The 23,740-nt window shown below is 37.6% G+C and overlaps 2 protein-coding genes across 6 annotated transcripts in view; one reads left to right on the plus strand and one right to left on the minus strand.

The window, feature by feature from the left end:
- The first annotated feature begins 5,676 nt into the window (after positions 1 to 5,676).
- Positions 5,677 to 18,244, plus strand: LOC128732340 (sphingomyelin phosphodiesterase 4). 2 transcript variants are annotated; one of them, XM_053825588.1, is made up of 7 exons: positions 5,677 to 5,798; positions 5,852 to 5,928; positions 5,993 to 6,215; positions 6,275 to 6,377; positions 6,431 to 6,662; positions 16,372 to 17,482; positions 17,542 to 18,244. In XM_053825588.1, the coding sequence occupies exons 1-7, from the start codon at positions 5,784 to 5,786 to the stop codon at positions 18,166 to 18,168; spliced, it is 2,388 nt and encodes a 795-aa protein (XP_053681563.1). In that variant the 5' UTR covers positions 5,677 to 5,783; the 3' UTR covers positions 18,169 to 18,244. The 2 variants fall into 2 exon arrangements, with proteins under 2 accessions (XP_053681563.1, XP_053681568.1); XM_053825593.1 differs by having other exon boundaries at positions 5,709 to 5,802.
- The window catches only part of LOC128732354 (protein white), a 46,740-nt gene continuing 41,195 nt past the window's right edge, over positions 18,196 to 23,740 (minus strand). For all 4 annotated transcript variants that reach the window (XM_053825622.1, XM_053825616.1, XM_053825602.1 and 1 more), the window contains 4 exons: positions 22,241 to 23,166; positions 19,263 to 19,590; positions 18,812 to 19,172; positions 18,196 to 18,759 (listed from right to left, as the gene is read on the minus strand). In XM_053825622.1, coding sequence (XP_053681597.1) covers positions 18,374 to 18,759; positions 18,812 to 19,172; positions 19,263 to 19,590; positions 22,241 to 23,166 — 2,001 coding nt within the window. In that variant the 3' untranslated portion in view covers positions 18,196 to 18,373. The remainder of the gene's footprint in view (positions 18,760 to 18,811; positions 19,173 to 19,262; positions 19,591 to 22,240; positions 23,167 to 23,740) is intronic.

Consider the following 23,740-nt stretch of genomic DNA (forward strand, 5'->3'; position numbering starts at 1 on the left):
GCGCACAATTATCTGGCTTGTCAATGCAATGTAGTGACAGTGAACTGAATTTCGGTGATTGTAATACAAATAAACATCTTTCTGAATGGAATGCCAAACATGCCAATGTTGTCTCTCCGCACGGCTTTGACGAGCCATGTCATTGCTATTCACTACAATCGTTTCTAAACACCTAGATGACACAGGAAGCATAACTAATAAAGGACTGGAAACATTCTCGAAGCGTGACCTAGAGCACTATAAAGGGTTCATATATTTAACCTGCCAATAATTAAAAATCGCATCAGTACAGATTTTCAATCCAACCAGAGATAAATTATATCAAGAGCAAATATTGCCGCAATTTTGCGAGATCCCCATTACTGGAGATGGCAATTGCCAATTTAATGCTGCTTCGTATGCTTTAACAGGAAATGAAACATTTTCTAGCGATTTGAGAATTTTGGCTTTATCCAGTGTTGTTGAAAACGAACGGGTTTTCAAGAGACTTGAGGTAACCGGATTTTTAGAATCGGAAAATGTATCAAGTTTAAAAAAGATTTGCTATAATCATGGACAATGGGGTAATCAAGATACGCTATTTGCCCTCAGTATGATACTTGAACGATACATATATATTCTCAAGAAAGTGAGAAATGATTACAAAATATACGCAGTGAAGCCAATTACCACGAGTGTGCCTCCGATAATGTTACATCTGCACAGTGCTGGCTCTGGCTATGCGCATTACAATGTTTTACTACCGACAGCCGACAATATTCCTTTCGAATTTGAAAATGTGGAAGTAAGTATATGATTTGGAAAATATCTAATTGTGATCCGACTGATTAAGCAAATACCATGATTTAAAAATCATAAAACAAGCGGTATTTTACTGCATGCATGACTGTATAGAGCTCCATGTTCTATACTCTAATTGTCATTGCTGTTGTTATGATTTATTCTTCGTCGCATCATGGTTCCGTCGATCTTAAGCTGCAAAGCTTTAAACATTTCTTTGCGAACTTTACACGTGGCAGTGGTTCGGTTGCGATAAGAAAGGACCGATGTGCTCAGATAAGTTGCATTTATACAGAAATGACTAATATCCGATTGATCAAGAGCATGCCTTCATTAAGAAAATCATAAAACAAGCAGTATTCCCCTGCATGCATGACTGTATACACAGCAAAGTTTTCGCTGATTGTCATTGCTGTTGTTATGATTTATTATTTGGTTACCTTGATGGAATAATCATAAAACAAGCAGTACTTTCCTGCATGCATGGCTGTATAGAACTTAATGTTCTACGCTATAATTGTCATTGCTGTTGTTATGATTTATTCTTTGGTAACCTACTTTGCTACTTGGTGCTTTGGTACTTTACTAAAATTACTAACTTCTGGGATACAGATCAGCTCACTTCATAGCCTTGCTATGATAGTAGATGTTGATAATGTATCAAATTACGATGTAAAGCTCACACTTTATTCACGTTAAAGTAGTTGAGGCTAATTTAGTTTCTGTTTGGAAATTATCAACCAGTCAATGTGTCTTTATTTTATTTCGCTTTTGGTGATTGTTACTATCTTTACTAATACTATTGAATCAATTCTATGTGTTTCAACTATTCTATTCAGTACACTCTGCGTACAATTGAACATTAATAGTAAAAATAAATGAGTATTGCTTCATACATTTATAATATTCATTGTTTTCGAACCCTTCCTATCGATTCCCTTTTCCCTAAGCCCATGCATGTAACTCTGCCAGTATGAGCTTCTTAATGCAATATGCTGGGTCATTTCACGTCAAGTGACCGAGAAAAAGTACACATGTAATCGACCATCTCAGATAGGGTTTCTTTTTGCTGACCTGAAATAAACAATTTGACAAAACTTTGTTCAAATCCGAGAAAGTCCATTACATGGCACTCGGATACTTGACGTGATCCACATTTAAAATAATGCAGATTGAAATAGTATAGTATATAGCTTGCGAGTGCTTCGATAATCTTTACTAGAGTCGCTATGATGTAAAATTCTTATCGATATTTAAATTCGGATTTTATTATTACAGAAATTACGACTTGTGTTTTAGCAATCTATTAAATAGAATAAAATTATCGACTCGAGTCGTCAAAGTGCTAAAAACTTCAAAATCATTTTTCAGTGCATAACAAGCAATACATACATTTACAGGTGCATTTATCTGATGTCGAATTTGTTTATTCAATCCGGGTTGACACTGGATGAATTTTATCTGTCAGATAGGAGCAAATGAACACAAAAAGTTCATCCAGTTCCAATCCGGATTGAATAAACAAATTCGACATGAGTTTCATTATCTGTAGGATAGTTGCCCAACTGCAGAAGGCTGAAGCTGCATTTTCAATGCATTAAGACACTTGACTGCCGGTCACAAGCCCGGATAAAAGAGGAGTGGAATGCTTTCGCTTCCAATAAATTTAACAGCATTGTTTGCTTTATTATTTCACCAGTATGCAAAAACTGTTTGCCGTGCAAACTAATGTTTGTAATTGAAAGTAGTTTTTATGTCTAGAGCATGCAGTTTACATACTTACACAAATACGTGAATCACACACATACATACATACACACATACATACAAACACACATACATACATACATACATACATACTGGTATACACACATACATACATACATACATACATATATACATTATATACAATCGACCATTGATTGATACATTTTAGCTTTGCACGTTTTGAAAGTTTTAATATACAGTGCTTAAGTGTTAAAGTATGAATAACTTTTGAAGGAATCATCCGATTTTCAATAACTCGGTTTCGTTTGATAGATATTAACAGTAATTTTCAAATAACAATAAATTGTCAAGTATTTCCCATCGAAATAATGGTTATATGTAACAAACATATGTTTTAAATACTTTTGTATCACATTTCTTTATGTAACTTTCAAACCACAAGCCCATTCATCATGGAATTTGGAAGTTAAGGGTTTGAAAGGCTCCCCTTTCATATGCAATCAATTTTGTTAAAATCAGCTAAGAGACGTATGAGATAATGAAGACCCATATTTTTCGTATTTTTATTCATAACTTTTGAACTAAAAATCTGATCAATATGAAATTCAATAGCAACCAATGGGACCCCTAGACCTTTCATTTGACACTAAAAACATTAAAATCGGTCCAGCCATCTCCGAGAAAAGTGAGTGAGATTAAAAGCGTTACATACCCACACACACTTACACACGCACACACACACACACACACACACACACACACACACACACACACACACACACACACACACACACACACACACACACACACACACACACACACACACACACACACACACACACACACACACACACACACACACACACACACACAGAAAATGCTCAGTTTTCGAAACTGAGTCGAATGGTATATGACATTCGGCCCGCAGGACCTTCTTTCCATTTCCGGTTTTCCGAGTGATTTCTATACCTTTATACTATATATTTATATAGTAGAAAGGCAAAACGTGCGATGTATTAGGGAAATGTCAAAAATACTGTTCAAATATTACGAACACGTCCACCATAATGGCTCGTAAAAAAACTGGATACATCGCACGTTTTCTTTCCGTACATTTCCTTTAGTTTTACCGTGAACGTGCGGAAAGAAAACGTGCGATCTATTATAGAGAAATGTCAAAAATGCTATTTAAATACACTCAACCCCCGCTAATATGAAAAACAGCTCGTTCAGATTGGGCGAGTTCATTTTTAATCTGAATATTTGGTAACTCTATTCATTTTCACACACGCGCAAGACGCGCACCCTATGAACTTGTTGTTTTGATTTGACGAAAACAAACGTTTTGAAAACATCTCAAACATGCGCGAATTCTAAATGTTCGGTTTGTATAATACGAAATTGGCTCGGCAGTTTCGACTAAAATGGTCTATTTTGAGTGATGGAGAGAGATAAGTTGCATATGAGCTATATTGCCAAAGCTCCTGAACAAGAGGAAACGCATTAAGATTTTTTGCTTTTTTTTTAATTTTCCGGTCCACTTTAACGTCAATTGTGTGTGACGCTTGATCGGTTTTTAATGTGAACGCATTCATACCACCGGGGTACAGATTAAAAATGTTCAGATTAAAGAAGGTCATACCAACGGGGGTACACGGTATTACGAACGCGTCCGCCATAAGGTTTTGCAAGGTGACGTCACGAATGAACCGGAATGAACGCAATTCACCCATTTGACATCCACTCGTGGTTTGTTTACTATTTGTTAGGCGAACGCGATATGCATAAATTGGAGTTTAACGTTTTAAAAGCGTATTATCCAGCAGTGTCGCCCTCCAAACTACTCGGATTGGCAGTTTTTGTGCTTTTCTGACTTGCCGTTAAGGACTTCAGCAATATTCAGTTTCAACATGTTAACCCATGATTCAAGTCCATGTAAACAAACCACTGATAGACGTCAAAGAAGTGAGGTTATGCTCGCCCGTGCAAAACCTTATTATGGCTCGTAAAAAGCTGGATTAGGGTTTTAAATTAGGGTACCGCCAGAATACACGCGACAGCGACGCGACACGACTTCGCTCTCATGTTGCTAAATGCACAGTCCTGCTCCGGGCGAAAAAGGGCTGCGCGTATAACCACAGAGAACAGATTAACAGGCTCGAAGGAAGTAATCGATTTTTTGTGTGTAAAATCTGTCGGTAGCGCCCTCCAGAAATAGTTTGCCAAACGCATCAAAAAATATTCATGTACCTTTATCAATATTTCTTTGTACGGGAGTTACATTAGCAGCGACATCAAGATTTAGTTTGCCACTTACTGCTCGAGGGGTGCTGTATTGAAGGATTACTCGTAGATTACATGAAAACCTTTTACACACTTTTTGTCAATTACCTGGTAATCTGTTCTCTGTGGTATAACTACAGCAAGAAATGTCGCGTCGCGTCGCATGTCGCTTGCACTCTGGCGGTACCCATACAGTCGTCCAGATCAAGGGGTTTCCAGTAAGGCGTATTAGCACAGAGAACAGACTACCAGGTAATTAACAAAAAGTGTGTAAAAGGTTTTTATGTAATCTACGAGTAATCCTTCAATAGAGCACCCTTCAAGCAGTAAGTGGCAAACTAAATTTTGATGTCGCTGCCATCGCTGCAATGTAACTCCAGCACAAAGAAATATTGATAAAGGTACATGGATATTTTTTGATGCGTTTGGCAAACTATTTCTGGGAGGGCGCTACCGACAGATTTTACACACAAAAAATCGATTACTTCCTTCGAGCCTGTTAATCTGTTCTCTGTGGTATTACTGCGTAGTATTCAGAGATTACTTTTGTAATCATTTACGAATTAATTAGGTAATCAATGGTAATCAGTAGAGTAATCAATGATAATCTTAAGTAATCATTGGTAATCATGATTAATTTATAGTAATCACAAGAGATTGATTACTAGTAATCAGACGTAATCAGTAAAGTAATCAAAAGTAAGTTTTTTCAAAGGTGCGTAGTAATCATTGCTGTTGGAAACCCCTTGGTCCAGATTTACATTTATAGGGCTTTATTTTCTACCTGTCGTTGACTGTCAAAAATTTTCCCTTTTTCTCCTTTTTTCACATACTATAAAAAGTGAAAACAAAAAAACATCAGCGGCAATTTCAGCATGTCGATGCAGTCGATTTAGTGATTTAGGTTTCCAAAGAAATTTCTGTTGCAGTTTCAAAATATTATTTGCCAAGTTTTGGTTAATCATTTATCCGTTCGGTTAACACGTTCGACGATGGATTCTTTGGGGGTACGTATGTCGAATTAGTTATTATTTGGACTAGCGTTACTTTTCTTTTCCAGGTAAGGATTTTGGAAATACTGAATTTACCGGTTATGATGCGCTGTCCTGAACTAGGGCTTCTTATAGATCGCTCCAGGTGCGTTTTTACTTTCTCGATGGATGTAATGAATATAAAAAAACTCAATCAAGATCCATTTCAGTATTAAAGAACTTCAGGATATTTATCCGTTATTGGTTAGTTCGATATTTGGTATTAATGGAGGAACAGGTTGGGGTGTAAGAACTATGACACGGGATACTCATCCGCATGATTTTGACGTGCTTTATAATTTTTTCATTCCCATTGGAGGTCCTATGTTTCGACTTTGTTATCGGCTACTAAATGATCCTTTAAAGTTCGAACTACCTATATCCTATCTACCGGTAAGAAAAATATCTAGATAAAAGACGTGATAAATTCTGATTATAGTTTTTTATTCCAGCCAAAAATGCAACAGTTATTGGAAAGTGGGCGATATTCAGTGTTTTATAGCGACTTAATTAATATTGATCCTTTTAGAAGGCAAATAGTATCGCTGGCTTTAAGTAAGAATATACACAAATAGTAATAACTGTATACTCATATTTTATAATTTTAGATGCTTTCGATTACTTCATGCTCCATTTTGTACTGCATGGGCTGGTCACTCCACAAAGACTTTGCTCCGGAATGATGCAATTTGGCAATGATAAGGCCAAAACATTATATCTTATTTTGACAGCAGAATATTTATGCACATTCTTACCAAGTGATCCAGATTCGGTTGTACTGCCACAAATTATGTGTGGCAGTGTGAAAATCTCTTCATCGGCTTCAATACCTGTGCTACAGTAAGTCCCTTTTTTGTTTTAAGCAATCTGGTTTAATTCACCTCATGGTGAAATTGACCTTTGCTATACCATTATAGCATTCTTTTTCAAACCTTTTAAACCTCCAATAGGTCATTATTTGACTAAAACATGTATATTTATACACACTGTTACGAATGCGACTCAAGTCCACTCAGCGAAGGTATCGGGTTCGCGGGACTTAGCGACCGTGCAATAAAACTGACGCGACGGAACCGGTTGATGTTGGCGGACCAAAGCTAATTTAATCTACTTCTTGGCCTTTCTCGTCTCCTGCTAGTTGCCTTGCTGCTATGAAGGCCGATGCTTCTGGGGAGGAGAAATAAGTCACTAGAATTAGATACAACAAATTATTCCGGAGGTCTGTACATCTTGAAGAGAGATCAAAGGAATTATCTGTATAAACTATGGGAGGTTCGACTTGCCTACTCAAACACACTTTTGAGACTGACTAAACAAATTCGACTTCTAAAGTGGCCTTAAATGCCCTTAAAGTGTAAAAACTCAGATTTTGAAATCCGACCTATTTACAGGTAGAAAGTAGAATCATTTAAGAGTGCACAGAGAACTGTGTGGACGCACCAATTTTAACGCAGGTCCATAGTTGACGCACTTTTCAGAAATTTTCGATAATAACTTATCTTGCCTATTAATATTTCGCAAAAATGAACCTTTGACCCTATCTTTACACTTATGAAACGCATTCGTGTCAAAAAAGCCTTTGATTGGTCATTTATAATTGTTAATAAAAAATAAACAGAAAGGGTGTTTGTCAAATGCGCCATTTTTTCCTATACCTTAGCACAAACGCTAAAGAAACTCTACTATGTTTTATGACACATTCCAGCGTTACGGGACACAATTACCACCCATTGTTACCCTGTGAATCGCTTCCTGTTCCACCAATTTTTTGGCAAATACCTTGTAAAATAGTTGTTTAAAGAGTACTTCATTTTCCACTAGAATACCAGGGATTTGATGAAACAGGAACCAATCTGCATAGTAGGGATGGGTGTCCCGTAACGCTGGAATGTGTCTTATATTTTTTTAGGCGTAAAAGTACTTTTTTGTTATAATATCTTCAAAAACTATTAAAATATAAGTATTATTAATATATTGTACAATATATTATATATACATTATAGAATACATAGATTGTATACATTATACAACCCAACAAACATGTTTGTTTAATAGTAGCTTATTCAACCGTTGTATAGCTAATTACCGAGTAGCAAACGCTGTTATACAACAAAAATGTTGGTTGGGAATATAAAATATTGTACGTTATTCGAGCTCTAAAAGCTTTTGAGCTTATTTCTGGACAAAAATGTTTCGCGTCAAATTAGGCTCTTAGGCTGTGAACGATTTCGCGAAATTTTAAACATTCTGGTTAAAATTTGACAGTACGATGGTTTTTCGAAAATAACCCTGCTCGGGAGCATGGGTAATTTTAACCAAGTTCTGAGAGCCAATGAGATATGCCATAGGCGAGGAAAGAGCTTCGATGTGTTTCACTGATTTTTCCTTGAATTTTTTTCACCAATGGATGTTTAACATATAACAAATTTGTTTATTCAACCCGAAATGAAATGAGGTACAAAAATTCATCCAATTCCAACCTGGACTGAATTAATAAATTTGCTGTTATAGAAACATATCTTCATCCTCACCTTAATTATGCTCTCATTGAGTAAAACAACTATCAATCTGTCAAATATCAAATGGTTCGCATTATGAACTGATTTTAACTACTCGAGGAGAAATAGCCATCAAACTGTCAAATTTTAACTAAAAAGTTAAAAATTTCGCGAAATGGTTCACAGCCAGTGTTCCTTATTATTTACAGAGTAAGATATAAAAAGTATGTCATCTATTTCGACACTAAAAATGTCGTAAGTCACCAAGAAAGGTATTGGTTCAATAGTTTACCGTCTCATTAGGTGTTCAGAAACCACAGTTCGTCGGAAGAAGCTGCAGAAAACACTTTCTCAAGGCAAACAGATAATTTTAGCGCTGGAGAGGAGGTCCTATAAACTAAATGACTTGTTTTGCTTATTAGTAAAATCAAGTTCCCCAAACGGGTAGGGCAATCAAAAATATTGATTTAGGTTTAAGGTTAAATTAGGATACTTTTTTCGCTTGTCTGGCTTATCCAATCCTGCAGTTTCCGGTAAGTGGCTAATTTAGTTGGCTGCTAGTGGTTGCAATATAAACATATCGGCCGTCCCAATTCTTCCGACGTTTTCGCAAAAACTGGGATAAAATACATCCACATAAATAACGAAAACCTTGTGTAACTATTTAAAATAATGCGCAATCATCTAAAATACAAATTACATTGTCGTTTTTGTTAAATTATGCTAATTTTTTAAGTGCGTCAAATAAGGAATATTTTGCGTCAAATAAGGCACATTGCAAAATTCATGCGTAAATTTAGGAACCCCGAGCATCTCACAAAAACTTGACACAATATAACACTCAAAAAAATCGACACGTCGCATCCACGTGAAAAATCATGTAAAATTCAGTACAGCAACTTACGTGAACTTCATGTACTAGTTAATAGGAAAATTGATCAAATTTACCGGGATTGCACGTAAACTGGTTAGTATGAGTGCGAGTTACCAACAATTCACGTGAATGTTACATAAAAAATGTGATGAATGAGAATTACCTATATTTTCACGTAAACTTGACGTGCTGATTTTTTTGAGTGTTAAAGAATTCAATGCATATTGCGGAGTTTCCACATTTAGAGTCCCATGCGAAAATTATTAGCGTGGTTATTTTCTGCGTTTACCACACATGTTTGCAATTTAGCAATTTGAACCATCAGCTTTTCGTTATTGCCTCCCCACTGCACCCGTCCTTGCTTGACAAACATATTTTCAATGTATTTAGTAAGTATCAGGATAATTATTATTGAAAAACGAATTTGCGTAGGGCTCGTAAAATTGCTGCCAGGTGCAATATTTACTGTTTGTTTATTTTTTGCATATTCTTTGCTAATCTAACTATTACTGTTCAAAACCTTGACTTTATTGGCCAAACCATTATTTTGTAATTAATGTTTTTAAAATTGAAAATTTCGTAACCGCGTCAAATTTGGTGCTTCCACGGTACAGACATTTTGTTTTATTTACCATCTCCGACTTCGTCGTACAGATTACTAAATTATTGCTAATTTAAATCATTCTAACACTGAACCACAGACAAACAGACATAACACTCGTTTTCCATTCTTCGTATCGACAAAACCGTCATTTCAAATTTGAGCTTAGTTGGGAATGTCTCTGTTTTGGTCAAAGTGGCGCTTTTGGACAAAAGAAAGGGCATTCCTCAGTCCCCACAAAAAATACTTGCTACTTCGAGGGATAATCAGGTTGCTATTTGATATTTGGGAATGTCGATCATATATGGTGCTAGTGTTCAGGCTAAAGGTGAGGTACGATGATTTTTGTAGATTTTTGTTCCAAGAGTTATGTCTGTTTGTCTGTGACTGTACTCTAGACTTCTAGACATCGTAGAATCAAACATATTAGAAACATCATTAAAATTAAATCTAAAAACCATCAGTATAGCCGCACTTTGTTCTGTAAAATGGAATTGCAAATCATGGCGGATTACAAAACCGCCGAGGAGGTACATTCCATCGCATCTGATCCAGGAGCTTGCAACATTGAACGTTTCGTGTTGTGATATCAAAGATAACTAGCTTCTGCTATTTGACTTGCCTGACTGAGAATGTCTCCAGATAAATCAACTCATTTATTGAAATCTGAATTCAAAAAATATTTGGGTAGAGCGTAAGACATTAAAAACGAAATAGAAAAAATGAACTATTTCTCACCTGGCTCCTCCAGATAGTTATTTTTGCCCTCCCATGGGTAGGTGGTTTGTCGCGCCCTTTGGCATCCTCCTATAGCTTAGTTCCGCATGTAGAATGTAATATAGTTAGATATATGTGTAGTGTGTAGTATTGCATAATTTACCTTTACATGTTACCTTTACGTGTCTCGTAAAGCGGAATGAAGCGATATTGAACGGATCTGATTTTAAATCAAATCCGTTTAGGCCAAAGCACCGGGAGGGCTTACTCAGTTCCCTAGATGAAATGCTGGCATGCCCAGAAATTTCTCTAGAAAACTGCAACCAAATCCTACCCACCATTCATGAGATTTTAACTTACTCATGAAAATTTAAATTTATCACTAGTTAGAACGAACGAGTGTTCAAAAATGATGTGATGTCTTTATTTGCGTGACTAATCGCGGTATTCAACGAACAATATAAAAGTATCATGAATGACACTGCTTGTCTCCCAAAGTCCCTCTTAATGCTGATGAGCTACTGTCGGAGAATCCATCAAGTCAGACGGTGGCAACTCACCGCCGGACTTCTCCTCTCCATTCTCGCTGCTGTCATCGCGGTCGGACTCAGCGAATCTCTCGAAAAGCTTTATAGCCTCGGGAGGCATTATGTTTCTGTCCGTTGCCCAATCCTGGCAGACTTTAACTTGAATTCTACTACTACCTAGATCTTGTTAGAGATAGCTCTTCAAGTAAAAGCAGGTATCCGATTTTTTGACTGATTCAAGCGATAGCGAAGGGTTGTCCTCAGTATACCATCATTCTCAGTTTTTAAAATATGGTCGTAGTGCTTTAAATATGGCCATGTTATTCGTATTTCAATCGGATTTTGTTGCTTCAATATAATTCTCACATAGAGTTAGCAACTTCGCTAACATCTTACCCAGTCTTGCTTCAGTGACAGTTTGCACATAACATGATATATATACATATCTCAAAGTGAATTTCTACATGATCATGATGCATCACCCACATCCTATCTCAGTGACAGGGATGCTTCAGTTTGATGACTATCTGAAGAGCCGATAAAATAGGTTGACTACTGTTACAAATCCGCAATGACCGCTACCGGGAATAATACGAACGAGTGCCAGGCCTCCATTATATCACATCTGATCTGTTTCTCCGAAAGTTCTAGCAGTTTTTAATAGTTCTGAGCGATAATATTAATATTGCTCTTGAATAATGACTCTTGAATGACCTAGATTTGATGATGTGTTTGAGTAGTAGACCCACGTGATGATTTGTTTGTTTTAAATTTAGAAGTGCCATATTTGTTTCAGACCTTAAGGATTCAGGTTGGCAATCCACTCCATCATCCAGCCTTCTACATTTATTATATCAATAATAATGCTATTAATAATATGATATTAAGACCCATTCCAGCGTTACGGGACACTATCCCCACTATGCAGATCGGTTCCTGTTTCATCAAATCCCTGGCATTCTAGTGGAAGATAAAGTACACAATTATTTTATAAGGTATTTGCCAAAAACTTGGTGAAACAGGAGGTAGGGGCTTGGGATGGTGAGAGCTATATTGGACGCCCCTCATTTGTCTTCCCCATTTCATACCCTGAAAACTGCAATCATCGTGTTGACTAAAATTCTTTCCTTTTCTTTTTCTTTTTATTGTCTGATCTCTCGCTACTCCACACGATGATAATAATGTTGTGAGGGGTGGCAAGAGACCAGTCATAGGTGACTGCTATAGAGCGGACGGCCTTGAGTCGTTATAAGGCTAACATGGTTTTGGAAACTCGAACAAGACAGACTGATATAGGCAGGGAGCGGATAATCAAAAGGAAGGAGAAGATCAAGATAAGTACATTCATTTAATTTAATACTATTTATTACATAATTATAGTGGGTACGGCAAGAGTCAAGTTCTGTCATTTCTTCTTTCTCCTGATTATTTAATCATCATCAATTCATTATGGCGCTAGTGTTGTTCCCATGGACTCTTTCATCATTATCACAACCACCTTCTCTCAGCCTTGGGCAGACTTGGCTCTAACTGCCTCACCTCGTGCTGCAAACGGAAACGGCTCCTCCAGATAATTATTTTTGCATGAAATCAACATTTGAGCTGCTTTTGACTGTTGAGTGTATTTTCATGAAAAGTTTAAATAGGCATAGGCATCGTTTCTTCGATGTAGCCCGTTAGAGGGTTAACCATGAGTACCTAATTGGGCCACAGTTACAACAATCTCGCTCAGCTTATTCAATGGGTATGATCAATTCGTAAACAATGTACAGCAATCGCGGCCAGTTACAAAGCGAGTGCGAAGCAGTTTTGCCGCTGGACGGGTGATGATTTACTAAATACTCTCAAGAAATAAGGCTGCTTTGGCTGCTTCCGAGACAGATTCAAGATTCAAGACAGATTGGCTGCTTCAGAGTTGGAGTGAGAAGTTGTGTTCTCGAAATTTACCGACGAAGGAATATTGCTAAGTAACATTTTCAGTTTTACTGCACTTTTATAATGGCATTTATAACCAATTTTGATCATAAAGACAATCAGGCGAGTAATAAAACCTTCACAGTTGCTTGGGTTGTTACCGTCTTTCCGTTCCCAATAAAATCCCAGAATCGCGAAGGAAACCACTTGCGTTCGCAGTGGTTCAATCAAGTTCTCTACCGATGGATCAAAAATGGATGTCAAAACAGGTGCTCGAGTGTACAGCTTCAGAACAAGTATACCTGTAGCTATGGAAGACTGGCCAGCAGTTTTCCAGGCAGAGATAGCTGCTAGAATAGAATGCACAAACGTCTGTCTTAAAAGGAAATACAGATAGGTATGGTAGGTGAGGAGCACGGGGCTAAGCTCATTATCAATATATCCGAAGAAATCTACAGCAAAGGGCGCAAAACCCCCGCTACGTTATCTTTTACAGTCTTTTCTATAACCTGTATGAATAAAAGTTATAACGCATATCAAATATTCACGAGCAAAAATTCATCGATTTTTGGGAATTTTTCCAACCTCGGGGCAAGATGACCACCCTTGCGGGGCAAGATGACCACCCTTTCCAAAAGCTATTAAACCATCATTGTATTTCACGTATAATCTAAATAATAACTATTATGGATTCAAGCTGGTCATAAACTATTTAAAACATTATTTGAATAATTTGGAGTGTTTAGTTAACCATAAAAAAGTTGTTCATTGAATGTACATATTCCTCTGTGGTCATTATTAGACAGAAATATGTTAAATATTTTTATCGAAAACAAATAAATATGCATGTTTATTCCGTTACAAATATTTTATACTGCGATTGTTGCTGATTTAAGGTTATGGTTATGCAATTCAGGGTAGCAATCTTGGTCTGTAAAGCGGTGCGCATTTTGCCCCGCAAGTAGATGTATTTTTTAAAAGCAATTTGTGGTAAATACATTATCTGCATAATTGCGGCAATATCAATATCTGATTCATTACTAAAATCAATGCCACGATAACTCTTTCGTTAGATGAATTTTTTTTTAAATCACGATTAAAACCTTATTTTAGATGTAGTGTTTATTTACGCGTACGGTTACTAATTATATACCTTTATAGCGTATATAACGATTTTTGGAAGGGTGGTCATCTTGCCCCGGGTGGGCATCTTGCCCATTCCTACCTATGCAAATATCTGCATTTTCACTGTTAGCCAAGCAGCATTTAAAGCCCTTAAGCGAAGACCCCATAACAAGAAGACTGGCAGTATAACAGAGAGGCCAGTCTTGTTAATAATGGGGTCTTCGTGTTAAGTGTTTATTTGTTTATTGTTTGTTTATTTTTAATAATTCCATCCGACTCCTCAAAAATTGTCTGGGATTGCATTTGTTTCTTACGGCTATTCCCGGCAGGCCAGATCAACTCAGTAAATTTATAGTTGGTTCCTGGTCATTGCTGTAATAGAGGAAAAAACTTGCGGACAAACTAGCCAGATGTGGCTCTAAGTCTTCATTTACTGGTCCAGTATTGTATTTTGTAAATTGTATAGAACATTTTATGACCTGTTCGGTCGAATGCACATAATACATTGACGACAATTAAGCTTGGATGACGATATACACTTCGCAGGATCCTTAATATCAAATTTCAAACACGCGTTGACAGTGAAAAAGCTACGTTTTCTTTCTGGGTTATTCGCTGCCATTTCTTCTCGCTTACCTCTTTCTGGACACTTGATGCATAGTTTCCAATTTTATTGCAACGGAAACACTTCACATCGGGCTTGCCGACTTGCTTTTTTGACATTTTTTCTTGCTGAAGAATGGTATTTCTTCTTCTCCTGGTGATTTTCTGCATGATTTTCACCTTAACCTTGTCCGCACACCAGACGACTGCAGATCAAAAATCATTGAATCGTACTTCTTCGGCAAATCCTTGAGCAGTAAATTGGTATCCGGGTATAGTCCACCTTGAAGGCGATCTCTGACAACTGGTTGTACGTCAGTGTAATTTTGCTGACATATTCCTGGGAGGTGACGTCATCGTTCAACTCGGTTCCTACCAATCGAATGCCAGTTAGCTTCCATCGTAGGTCAAGCTTCCAAATTAAGCCATTGAACTCATTGCTGTTTTCGCATTACGCACCAAGCCATCAGTGTTCTAATCGATATTAAAACAGAAGGTCGCTAGAGCCTGTTCCGACATTTCATTGCTTCTTCCGGATCCCCTTCGTTACGTTCCTTCACGGAATATCATGTCCGATTCTTGATGAGCACAATCTTGGTTGAAAACGCACAGGAATTGTAATTTTTCGATCTTCGCAGAACTTCCCTTGGTTGCACCGGAACGACAACTCAAGGTAGTGTTGTTACCCGATATTCTATGTATTCTTGGACTTCTTCCATTGTTACATTCAAGCAGAACCATAACTATGAAAACTTTTCTGAGCTCATCTATCTATTAGTCTATTGCCGCTCTTATGAAAAATCCAGCTGCAACAGCGGTGATAACACGCTCAGAAGATAACCGCGATATAAACGCAATGTATTCAAGTTTAGGTTTTATGGTTTGCGGCTTGCAGCATGAAAATGATGGAAAACAATTCATTTAGTAAATTTTCATGTATTAAGTTACTAAAATCAGTTCTGCGCTTATGTTTTGGTGGTTTGTTTCAGATATAACCGCGAGGTGCGAATTTTTCTCGCAGGCAGTAATATCTTCTTCTTTTATATATAAGAGCCTTACCAGATACCAGATTGTATTGCTAATTGCAAGGAAAATTGTCCAATCAATAAGTGCGCAATCGCTCATGAAAGTGCTAGTTTAGCTTAAATTGTTTCGATCTCTTCGGCGTACTTATTACTTGGAATGCAACGAAAAAGTACGCCGAAAGATACCGAAACGATTTAATGTAAAATAGCATTTTTATGAGCAATTCCGCACTTTGATGGTACAATTTTCCTTACATACAGCAATATACAAGACAAGCCAAAGTAACGTAGTTGCATCTCATTGAGTTTACAGCTAGTAATCTGATTAAAATTCGGCACCGATTTTTTAAACGGGCAATCTGCAAAATGTTAACAAACCGACTGATGGTTTGTTTCCCTAGTGCTAGTCTAGCAGAAAATAACCCGCACGCGGTTTATTTACTAGCCACTAGCCCCGTGTCTAGTACTCTAATAGCCGGCTGTGAAGTCCGTGTCTGTGAAGATTGGAGTCTGTGAGTTCTAAAAAGTTGATGCCGAATCATCTGAGGTTTTGGGTAGCGAATGAACAGCAAGAAGAGATTGTTTAATTATATTTATGAATTACTACTAACAATAATTCAATGATTACTTTCTAACACTAAACGTTCAATTACACATTATTACAGGCCAACAAAATCTCCAAAATATCTCCTGATGTCAGCCATCCACCACCATGCTCCTGCTGCGACAACATCTCAACACACCATCAGCAACACTACTTTAGAATCTTCCCGTACTTATTGTTGGCGTTCTGAAAGTGTACTCTATCTCTTTATTGATTGTTGGCTTCGACTGGATGTAGACGATTCTCGTGAGCTACCTAGTAACGAGTTTATTCGATGTGTACGTATTTTAGTTAAACAACTTCATGCATTTGGTAATAGCACAGAACTGGATAACACGGCGATGGTACATTTGCGCCAGCAAGCACAACCGTTAATGAACACCCGAATTTACTGCTTTTTAAAATCCCTAATGGCACGCTGGCCTTTAGATAGCTCCTTTTCGGATGTGCTGGAATTATGGCTAAGCTATATACAACCTTGGCGCTACACATTTAATCGAGACCTTGGCAGTAACTTTGAAATCCCTATTGGACCTCGCTATGAAAATTTTATAAATGACAATTTGATGGTATACACACAAATTTTTATTCAATTGATTCCTCGCTTTGAACGTATGGATTTGACGACGCTCAGGAATGTTCTAATGTTGTTCCGGCTGCTAAAAGTATTTAGTCAAAGTAACTTGATTGATTTACTGAATCAAAACGAGCAAGTTATGTCTTCCAATAACAACGTCAACTTCAACAATTCTGCGTTTAATGTTAGCGGTGCATCCAACCGTAGTGTGGCCAACTTGAGTGCCGGTGTATTAAATCGATCCAGCGAATGGAAATCGTTCAATTCAAGTAATGGTCGGCCAGGCACACCCGGAAACAAATCTACTGGAGAAACAGCCCAGGACGATAGTTATGTTTTTCTCTTCGGGGATCATTACAGCAGAGAAATCGAAGAGCTATTAAAAAAAATATACATTTCCTCGATCATAGCAAGAGAGAATCTAATACAAGCTCAGAGAGAAAAAGAAAATCGCTATCAGGGTGTGCTCAAGTATATCTACAAAGTTATTGGATACTTTGACTATGATCCAATGTATGCAGCAATGGTTAATGATCGAAAAAAGATTCCAGATATTCTTGAAGTAGTATTGCAGTCACTCGCAAGAATGTTTCAGGTTAGTTCTATTCATCTTGTATATAACAATAAATTTAGCTAAAACATACCCTATTCTAGATATCGCTAACGGAAGAATTTTTCCAAGGCGAATCGATGCAAATTGATGCCTTGTCGCAGCCCGAGCACACTTTCAATACAGACCGAGAAAACACCGTGGATTTTACTGCATCATTTCACTCGTCTTCTCTCTCGCCACAGCAAATGAGGAGTCGGAAAGTTTTAATTCGGTATACAGGCGATCCCGCTTTACTCCCAATTAAAAGTACAGAATTCACATTTATGGTACGATTCTTGCATCAACTGTCATGCAAATTAAATATAATGTTCGGTGAAGAAATGGATAATCTGTGGCGTCGAAATGACATATGGGGTAAGCTTGGACGCCAGCTATTAAGCCCCCCTATGCTTACACAAACTTTCGATAAGTCACAAGGAATTTGTGTATTGAAACAAGATTCGTTAGGACCTAGGATATGTCTACGAATATTGGCCTCCTATACGTCATCGTTTGTGATAGTTTGCTCGTTTTTGTTCGGATATTTAACGTTAAATACACCAAGCTACGGGTTTATGCTACTATTGGCATTCGCATTTTTGTATTTGTTCATTAAATCTCTATTTTGTGACGTATCCCCTATGGATTTGCGAATGGAGCATACAAGGACGATAGATCGGACAGGTTAAATCGTTCACAGTTTTTGAAATGTATCGTTTATTCGATTTTTTTATTACAATAAAAATGAGAAAAAAATTGGCTACTGCGGCACGATGTTGTATTACACTGGGTTTACTCGTTTAAGTAATTACAGATGACTAAACTATGGATGACAATCTTTTACTATAACATGGAATTATATTTCCTAGTTTGCGAGAGTGGCAGTGCTATAAATTATTCCTTACTTCTCGATCGAAGCCAAAGGCAAAATAAGGCTCCTAGGCGGAATAATGCTATCAGAATGCATAAGCACACCACATCGAAGCTAAAATTTTCCTCTCTGAAGTTGAATGTTTCGAGAATTATTTCCCCGGAGCTGGGACATGTTACGTTCAGTCGAGTACAAGCTATTTCACCTTCTTGCACATTGCTCCACTGATTGATAAGTAAAGCTTCGTTGGCGTATCGAAACCAAGATAAAAACGATAAGTATTCAAAGTAAGCAGGAACAGACGCAGAATTGAGAAAGAAACCTCCAAATATCAGAAATGGAATTATCACCGGTGGGCCAATAGAGAGAGCCATAGAAACCGAAGAACTTGCACACGATATAAAATAACCTGAAAAATCAAAATATAGTAAAGAGCCTAAATATACGAATTATTGGTCTACCAAAAGATGTCGCCACGTTTGCAACTAATGTTACAATGAACAGAGCGGTGAAGTAGTGCTCCGTGCCAGCTCGTAGACCTATCATTGGATAAGTAATGGAAGTGAACACAAATGGCACAGCTATAAAAAGCGGAACCTCGGCAATCGTTTTTCCTAGAAAGTAAGTATCCACTCTAAACAGCCGCGAACGTTTCTCACGTAGAAACACCGGTAGCTCAGCTGAGAATACATTGATGACCGCAAATACATTTTGGAATGTCATATTGGTTAGAAAAAGAAAAAGCGAGCCATTGATGTTCATTACTCCATCCTGATCTAACTTCTGTCCAAAGTAAATTGAACCGATTAAAATGGCAACCATCTAAAAACCAACATTTTCATTAGTATATTTTCCATTTTTTGAATCTAATGAATTTGATATTTTGATGAATCTAATAAAATAGATACTCACTGCAGTTTGAAGCAAGCGTACTTTCACTAACATTGGATCCTTCAATACCGTCAACCAGGAACGCCACAGAACGTAGTAGAATTGCGTCCACCAGTTGGATCGATAACCAGTTCTGCTAGCCCCATTCACAGGCTGTAAAAAGAACTCATCAACGTCTTTTTCAGCGGTTGCTATCTCCATTACATCCCGTGCCATTGTACTAACGGCGAAGGAATCACAGATTTTTTTAATTGTATCACGACATTCCAATTCTTTGTTCGGTGCAATCGCTAGCATTTGTACGTAAAAATCCGCTGGATTATAGTTCGGTGGACAAGGAATGCCGAGTCTGAAAATAAAATAGTTAAATGTTTCGATTTGTAACATACAGTCAACTTTCGTTCATTGGGCTATCTTTAAGTGGGCTACGTTTTAATCGGGCCCCCGTTAATTGGGCTATAGCCCATTATCATTTCAAATGCAGAAAATTATTTATATAGAAAATATTAAAATTAATTAAATGGAACACAGTTGCATCATATCGTTATCTGATCATTTTTAAGCTTGACCGTGCCATTCATTAGCATCACGGCGAACAGTTAAAAATGCCAATATATGTGAACATTGTCATATGAAACTCTACTTTTTACTTGTAAAACAATCTAGAAATAAATTTAAACAACGAAAAGATTAAGTTTAACTTTGATTCTGTGTTTAAGAAGGGTCCCACGGTTTCGACAGCTCAGCCCAATTAACGAAAGTCTTTCACTAAGTGGGCTAAGAGTTTAGTGCAATTAGCGAAAGTTGACTGTACATTGTTGATTTTTATATTTTGTCTTTTTGGATATGACTGGAACGATTCTGATGATTTTATGAAAGGCCTAGTAGATGGCTGATACAGTTTGTTTATTGTATAAAACATATTTTTGCTATACCTATATGAATTTGAGAAAAAAAAAAAACATTGTGCAATTTTATATTATTTCAAAAGGTTTCCTACGTCAGTCGTCTAGGCCCGTAAGGCTGAAAATCAAAAGGCTGAAATCTCGAAAGGCTGAAAGCTACGAAAGGCTGAAAACCATAAGGCTGAACAGAAGCGCATTATCGGAGATTTTTGCATGCCATAGAAAACTTTCGCGGCCTTCTACCTGCTCAAATGTTCTTTATATGCTGTCCTTACTCGTTACCGCTCGTTTGGACTCAACTAAGGGATAAATCCATCCAACAAATGATGAAAATTAGAATGGCTTTACTTATTACGACGGGAATTAGAAAAAAACCATATGAAGCCGGATTTGTACTTTTTGCCTGATTTGTTAAATTTATTTATTTCGTTCGACTTGTTTCGAACGAGATGTTTTGCCCATTTGATTTTGCTGGCGGAAATTTCGTTCGAAATACAGAATAGCGGTGCAATTTATTAGCAATCCTGAGCAGTGGATTATTGAAGATAGCCAGTTTTGCAGTGACAATACTTTCCTTCTGGCAGTAATATACATTGAATTAATCACTAGCACCAGAAGCAATTAGTTATCACTCTGAAACTAACTATCTTCAATAAATCATTCAATGTTCGTTGTGGTTTCGACTGTGATGTCTTACCGTTCGCTATTTCCACAATTGACTGTTAATCCCATTTATACGGGAAACTGTCTAGCAAATCCTCTAAAAATATGCTGCCATTATCCCCCCCCCCCGCATTTTTTGAAGGCAGGACCGACCGGCCGGTTTTTGTAATTTTCAGACTTGGCAACCCTATAAACAAGTCGTTGGCAATGTGCGACTAACCTTTAAAGAATCTTGGTGGAGATAGAAGCAGTAAAAAATTCTAGACCTTTTTTCAGCAGACCCAATCATTGCTCCAGCTAATTATCTCATTGGACGAGTACTAATCGCCTTGGTTGAACCATCTTTGGAGCACGTTAAAGCCATCCGCTCCTAACGCTCCTGAAACCGGGACTATACCTTACAGCCTCGAAAGAAAAATCTACAAAAAATACCGAATATCCGCGAAGGTATAATTGTACTCCTACATGACAGAAATCAACGTCACGTCACGTTTTTGCCTTTTGCCCTAGCCAGAAAGTTTGGTTCGTGCAGTGGATGTAGGTTTGATGGTTCCCGCTTTCTACGCCCGATGATTCAGGTAGCTACCTGTCAGCGTCATCTAGTACCTACCTTACCGATTGATTATAACCCTGAAGGATTAGCAAAGTTGTTGATTGATTATTGCCTGAAGGATTAGCAAAGTTGTTGAGTTTCTCAACCGGAGGAGGATGTTCTGGTTCGTCCGCTTTTAATATGTGTGAAAAGTTATCATCGCTAACTAACACCCCAGATTAGCAGACATAACACTCACCATCCCATTCTTCACACGAGTAACAATCATTTCAAATTCAGTTTTTGTTGGTGACGCGGACATCCCTACATCGTTACTGTCGAAGACGTCGACATTTGTAACATCAGCTGCCATTAGTTGATGCTAGACAGTGCTGACAACAAGGCGTTCCTGTTCCGTTTACCGCGAAAATGAGACTTGCACAATAATTGTACCTATCTCGTTATTGTCCAAAGTTAAGTTTTATTTTGTTTAATGTACAGGTCGTATTTAACATTCTAACCGGTCACCTCCGAGCGCGAACCGTAACAGTTTTGGTTGAGAATGTCTTCGTATTCGTCAAAGCGGCGTCTTTTAACGAAAGAAGGGAAAGGTCATTAAAAAATATCTGCTCGACCGAGGGATACTCCTTTTGTAAATTAATATTTGGCAATGTCGATTATAGATAGTGCTACTGTTCTGGCAAAATGACAATATTTTTTGTAGGATTAGGTAGCAGTAATTGGTAGATAGGGAAATAAGATCTAAGCGAGAAACTTAGAATCTTTTTATCATTGTACCAATATTTGCGCATTCTACAGCAATCAATTAAGATTTAATTGGGGGTGGGCTAACTTCCACTTTTAAGTCGGTACTTAAATTTAATATAATGCATACTTACTGTGAAAAAAATTCTGCAGCCTGATAAGGTGATCCTAGGAAAGCTACACGCCCTTCTGCCATTAGCAGAACCTTATCAAACAAGCAATACAATTCCGATGATGGTTGATGTATAGTTAGTATGATAGTTTTCCCTTTCACGGTCATTCCTTTTAAAACTTGCAACACGCTATGAGCCATAAACGAATCTAGCCCGGACGTTGGCTCATCGCAAAGTAGCAAATGAGGATCTGTAAGAGTTTCCGAAGCAAAAGCCAAGCGTTTCCGTTCACCACCAGAAAGGCCTTTCATTCGGCCTGGAGCCCCAATGATTGTGTCGGCACATTTTATCAGAGATAACTCTTGAAGAACCTCATTCACCCGATTTAGTTTCACGCTCTTTGGAACATCTTTACCCATACGCAGCATCGCTTGAAAAATGAGATGTTCTTTGGTAGTTAGAGCTGCTATGAATAAATCATCCTGCTGTACATATGCGCAACGAGCTCTTAGCTGTTCCGCATTTACTGGAATCCCGTTCAGAGCTCTGATAGAAGTCGAAGAAACCTTGACTCCAGGTGGGGAACGAAATGCCAGTGCATTAAGCAAAGTGGTCTTTCCAGCACCAGAGCTTCCCATCACAGCCAACAGCTCACCGCTCTTCGCATATCCTGTAACGTTCTTTAAAAGATGTCGGCGCGGATTAAAGTCCTTTTTCTGGCGTGAAAGGCAAGAGCATAAACGACCACAAACTGAATCTTTTTTTGTATCACCTGGCATTTCTCCAAATACGTCGATCTCTTTCCAAGTGTATGTAAGTCGTTCATGTTGCGGGATTTGACCTTTAACCGCGCCATAGTTTTTCGGTTTCCACACCTGAATTAATGTAGACCGATCGTTGCTGTGAAGAGCTTCATCAGCATCCATGCAACTATTCGAACTGTAACGCTGAGAATAAAGAGAAAAAAATAATTGTTATTGAAGTAGGTACCATATTTTTGGAACGGTATTTCCAACATTGTAAAAAGACATAGATAAGCTGGAAATACGCTTTAGCAGTCAGCGACATCTAGAATTTTTTTGGAAAGTCAACAAGCTAAAACTATGTGAATACTGATTTGCAGGTGAACTCGTGTTTTGACCTAGGTTTTTGATAGTAATAATGTAAAAAATCCAATAACAAATAACAGCAATATAGTATTCCTGTTGACCGCATTTTTATGTAAGAATACGGAATAGGATAGATCGTCTAAAACATTTTGAATTATGGTCATCCCATCTTTATTCAAAATCGAACGGAAATTAACAACTAGTTGCAACCATAAGGGTACCGTTCATTCGTGTAAGACGAATGAACGGTTTAATGCCCTATGAATAAGTACCATGTTTTTACATTTCGGTGGACCCACTTATATTTACACTTCGGATAATCGAGTCCACACTGTGTTGGAATGAGTACTTATTCATTCGATTATCCCCGCACCACCGATGGATTTTTCTATTTTCAATGGCGATTCGCACA

This window comes from Sabethes cyaneus, chromosome 1, assembly GCF_943734655.1.
Source record: "Sabethes cyaneus chromosome 1, idSabCyanKW18_F2, whole genome shotgun sequence".
Classification (NCBI taxonomy): Eukaryota; Metazoa; Arthropoda; class Insecta; order Diptera; family Culicidae; genus Sabethes; species Sabethes cyaneus.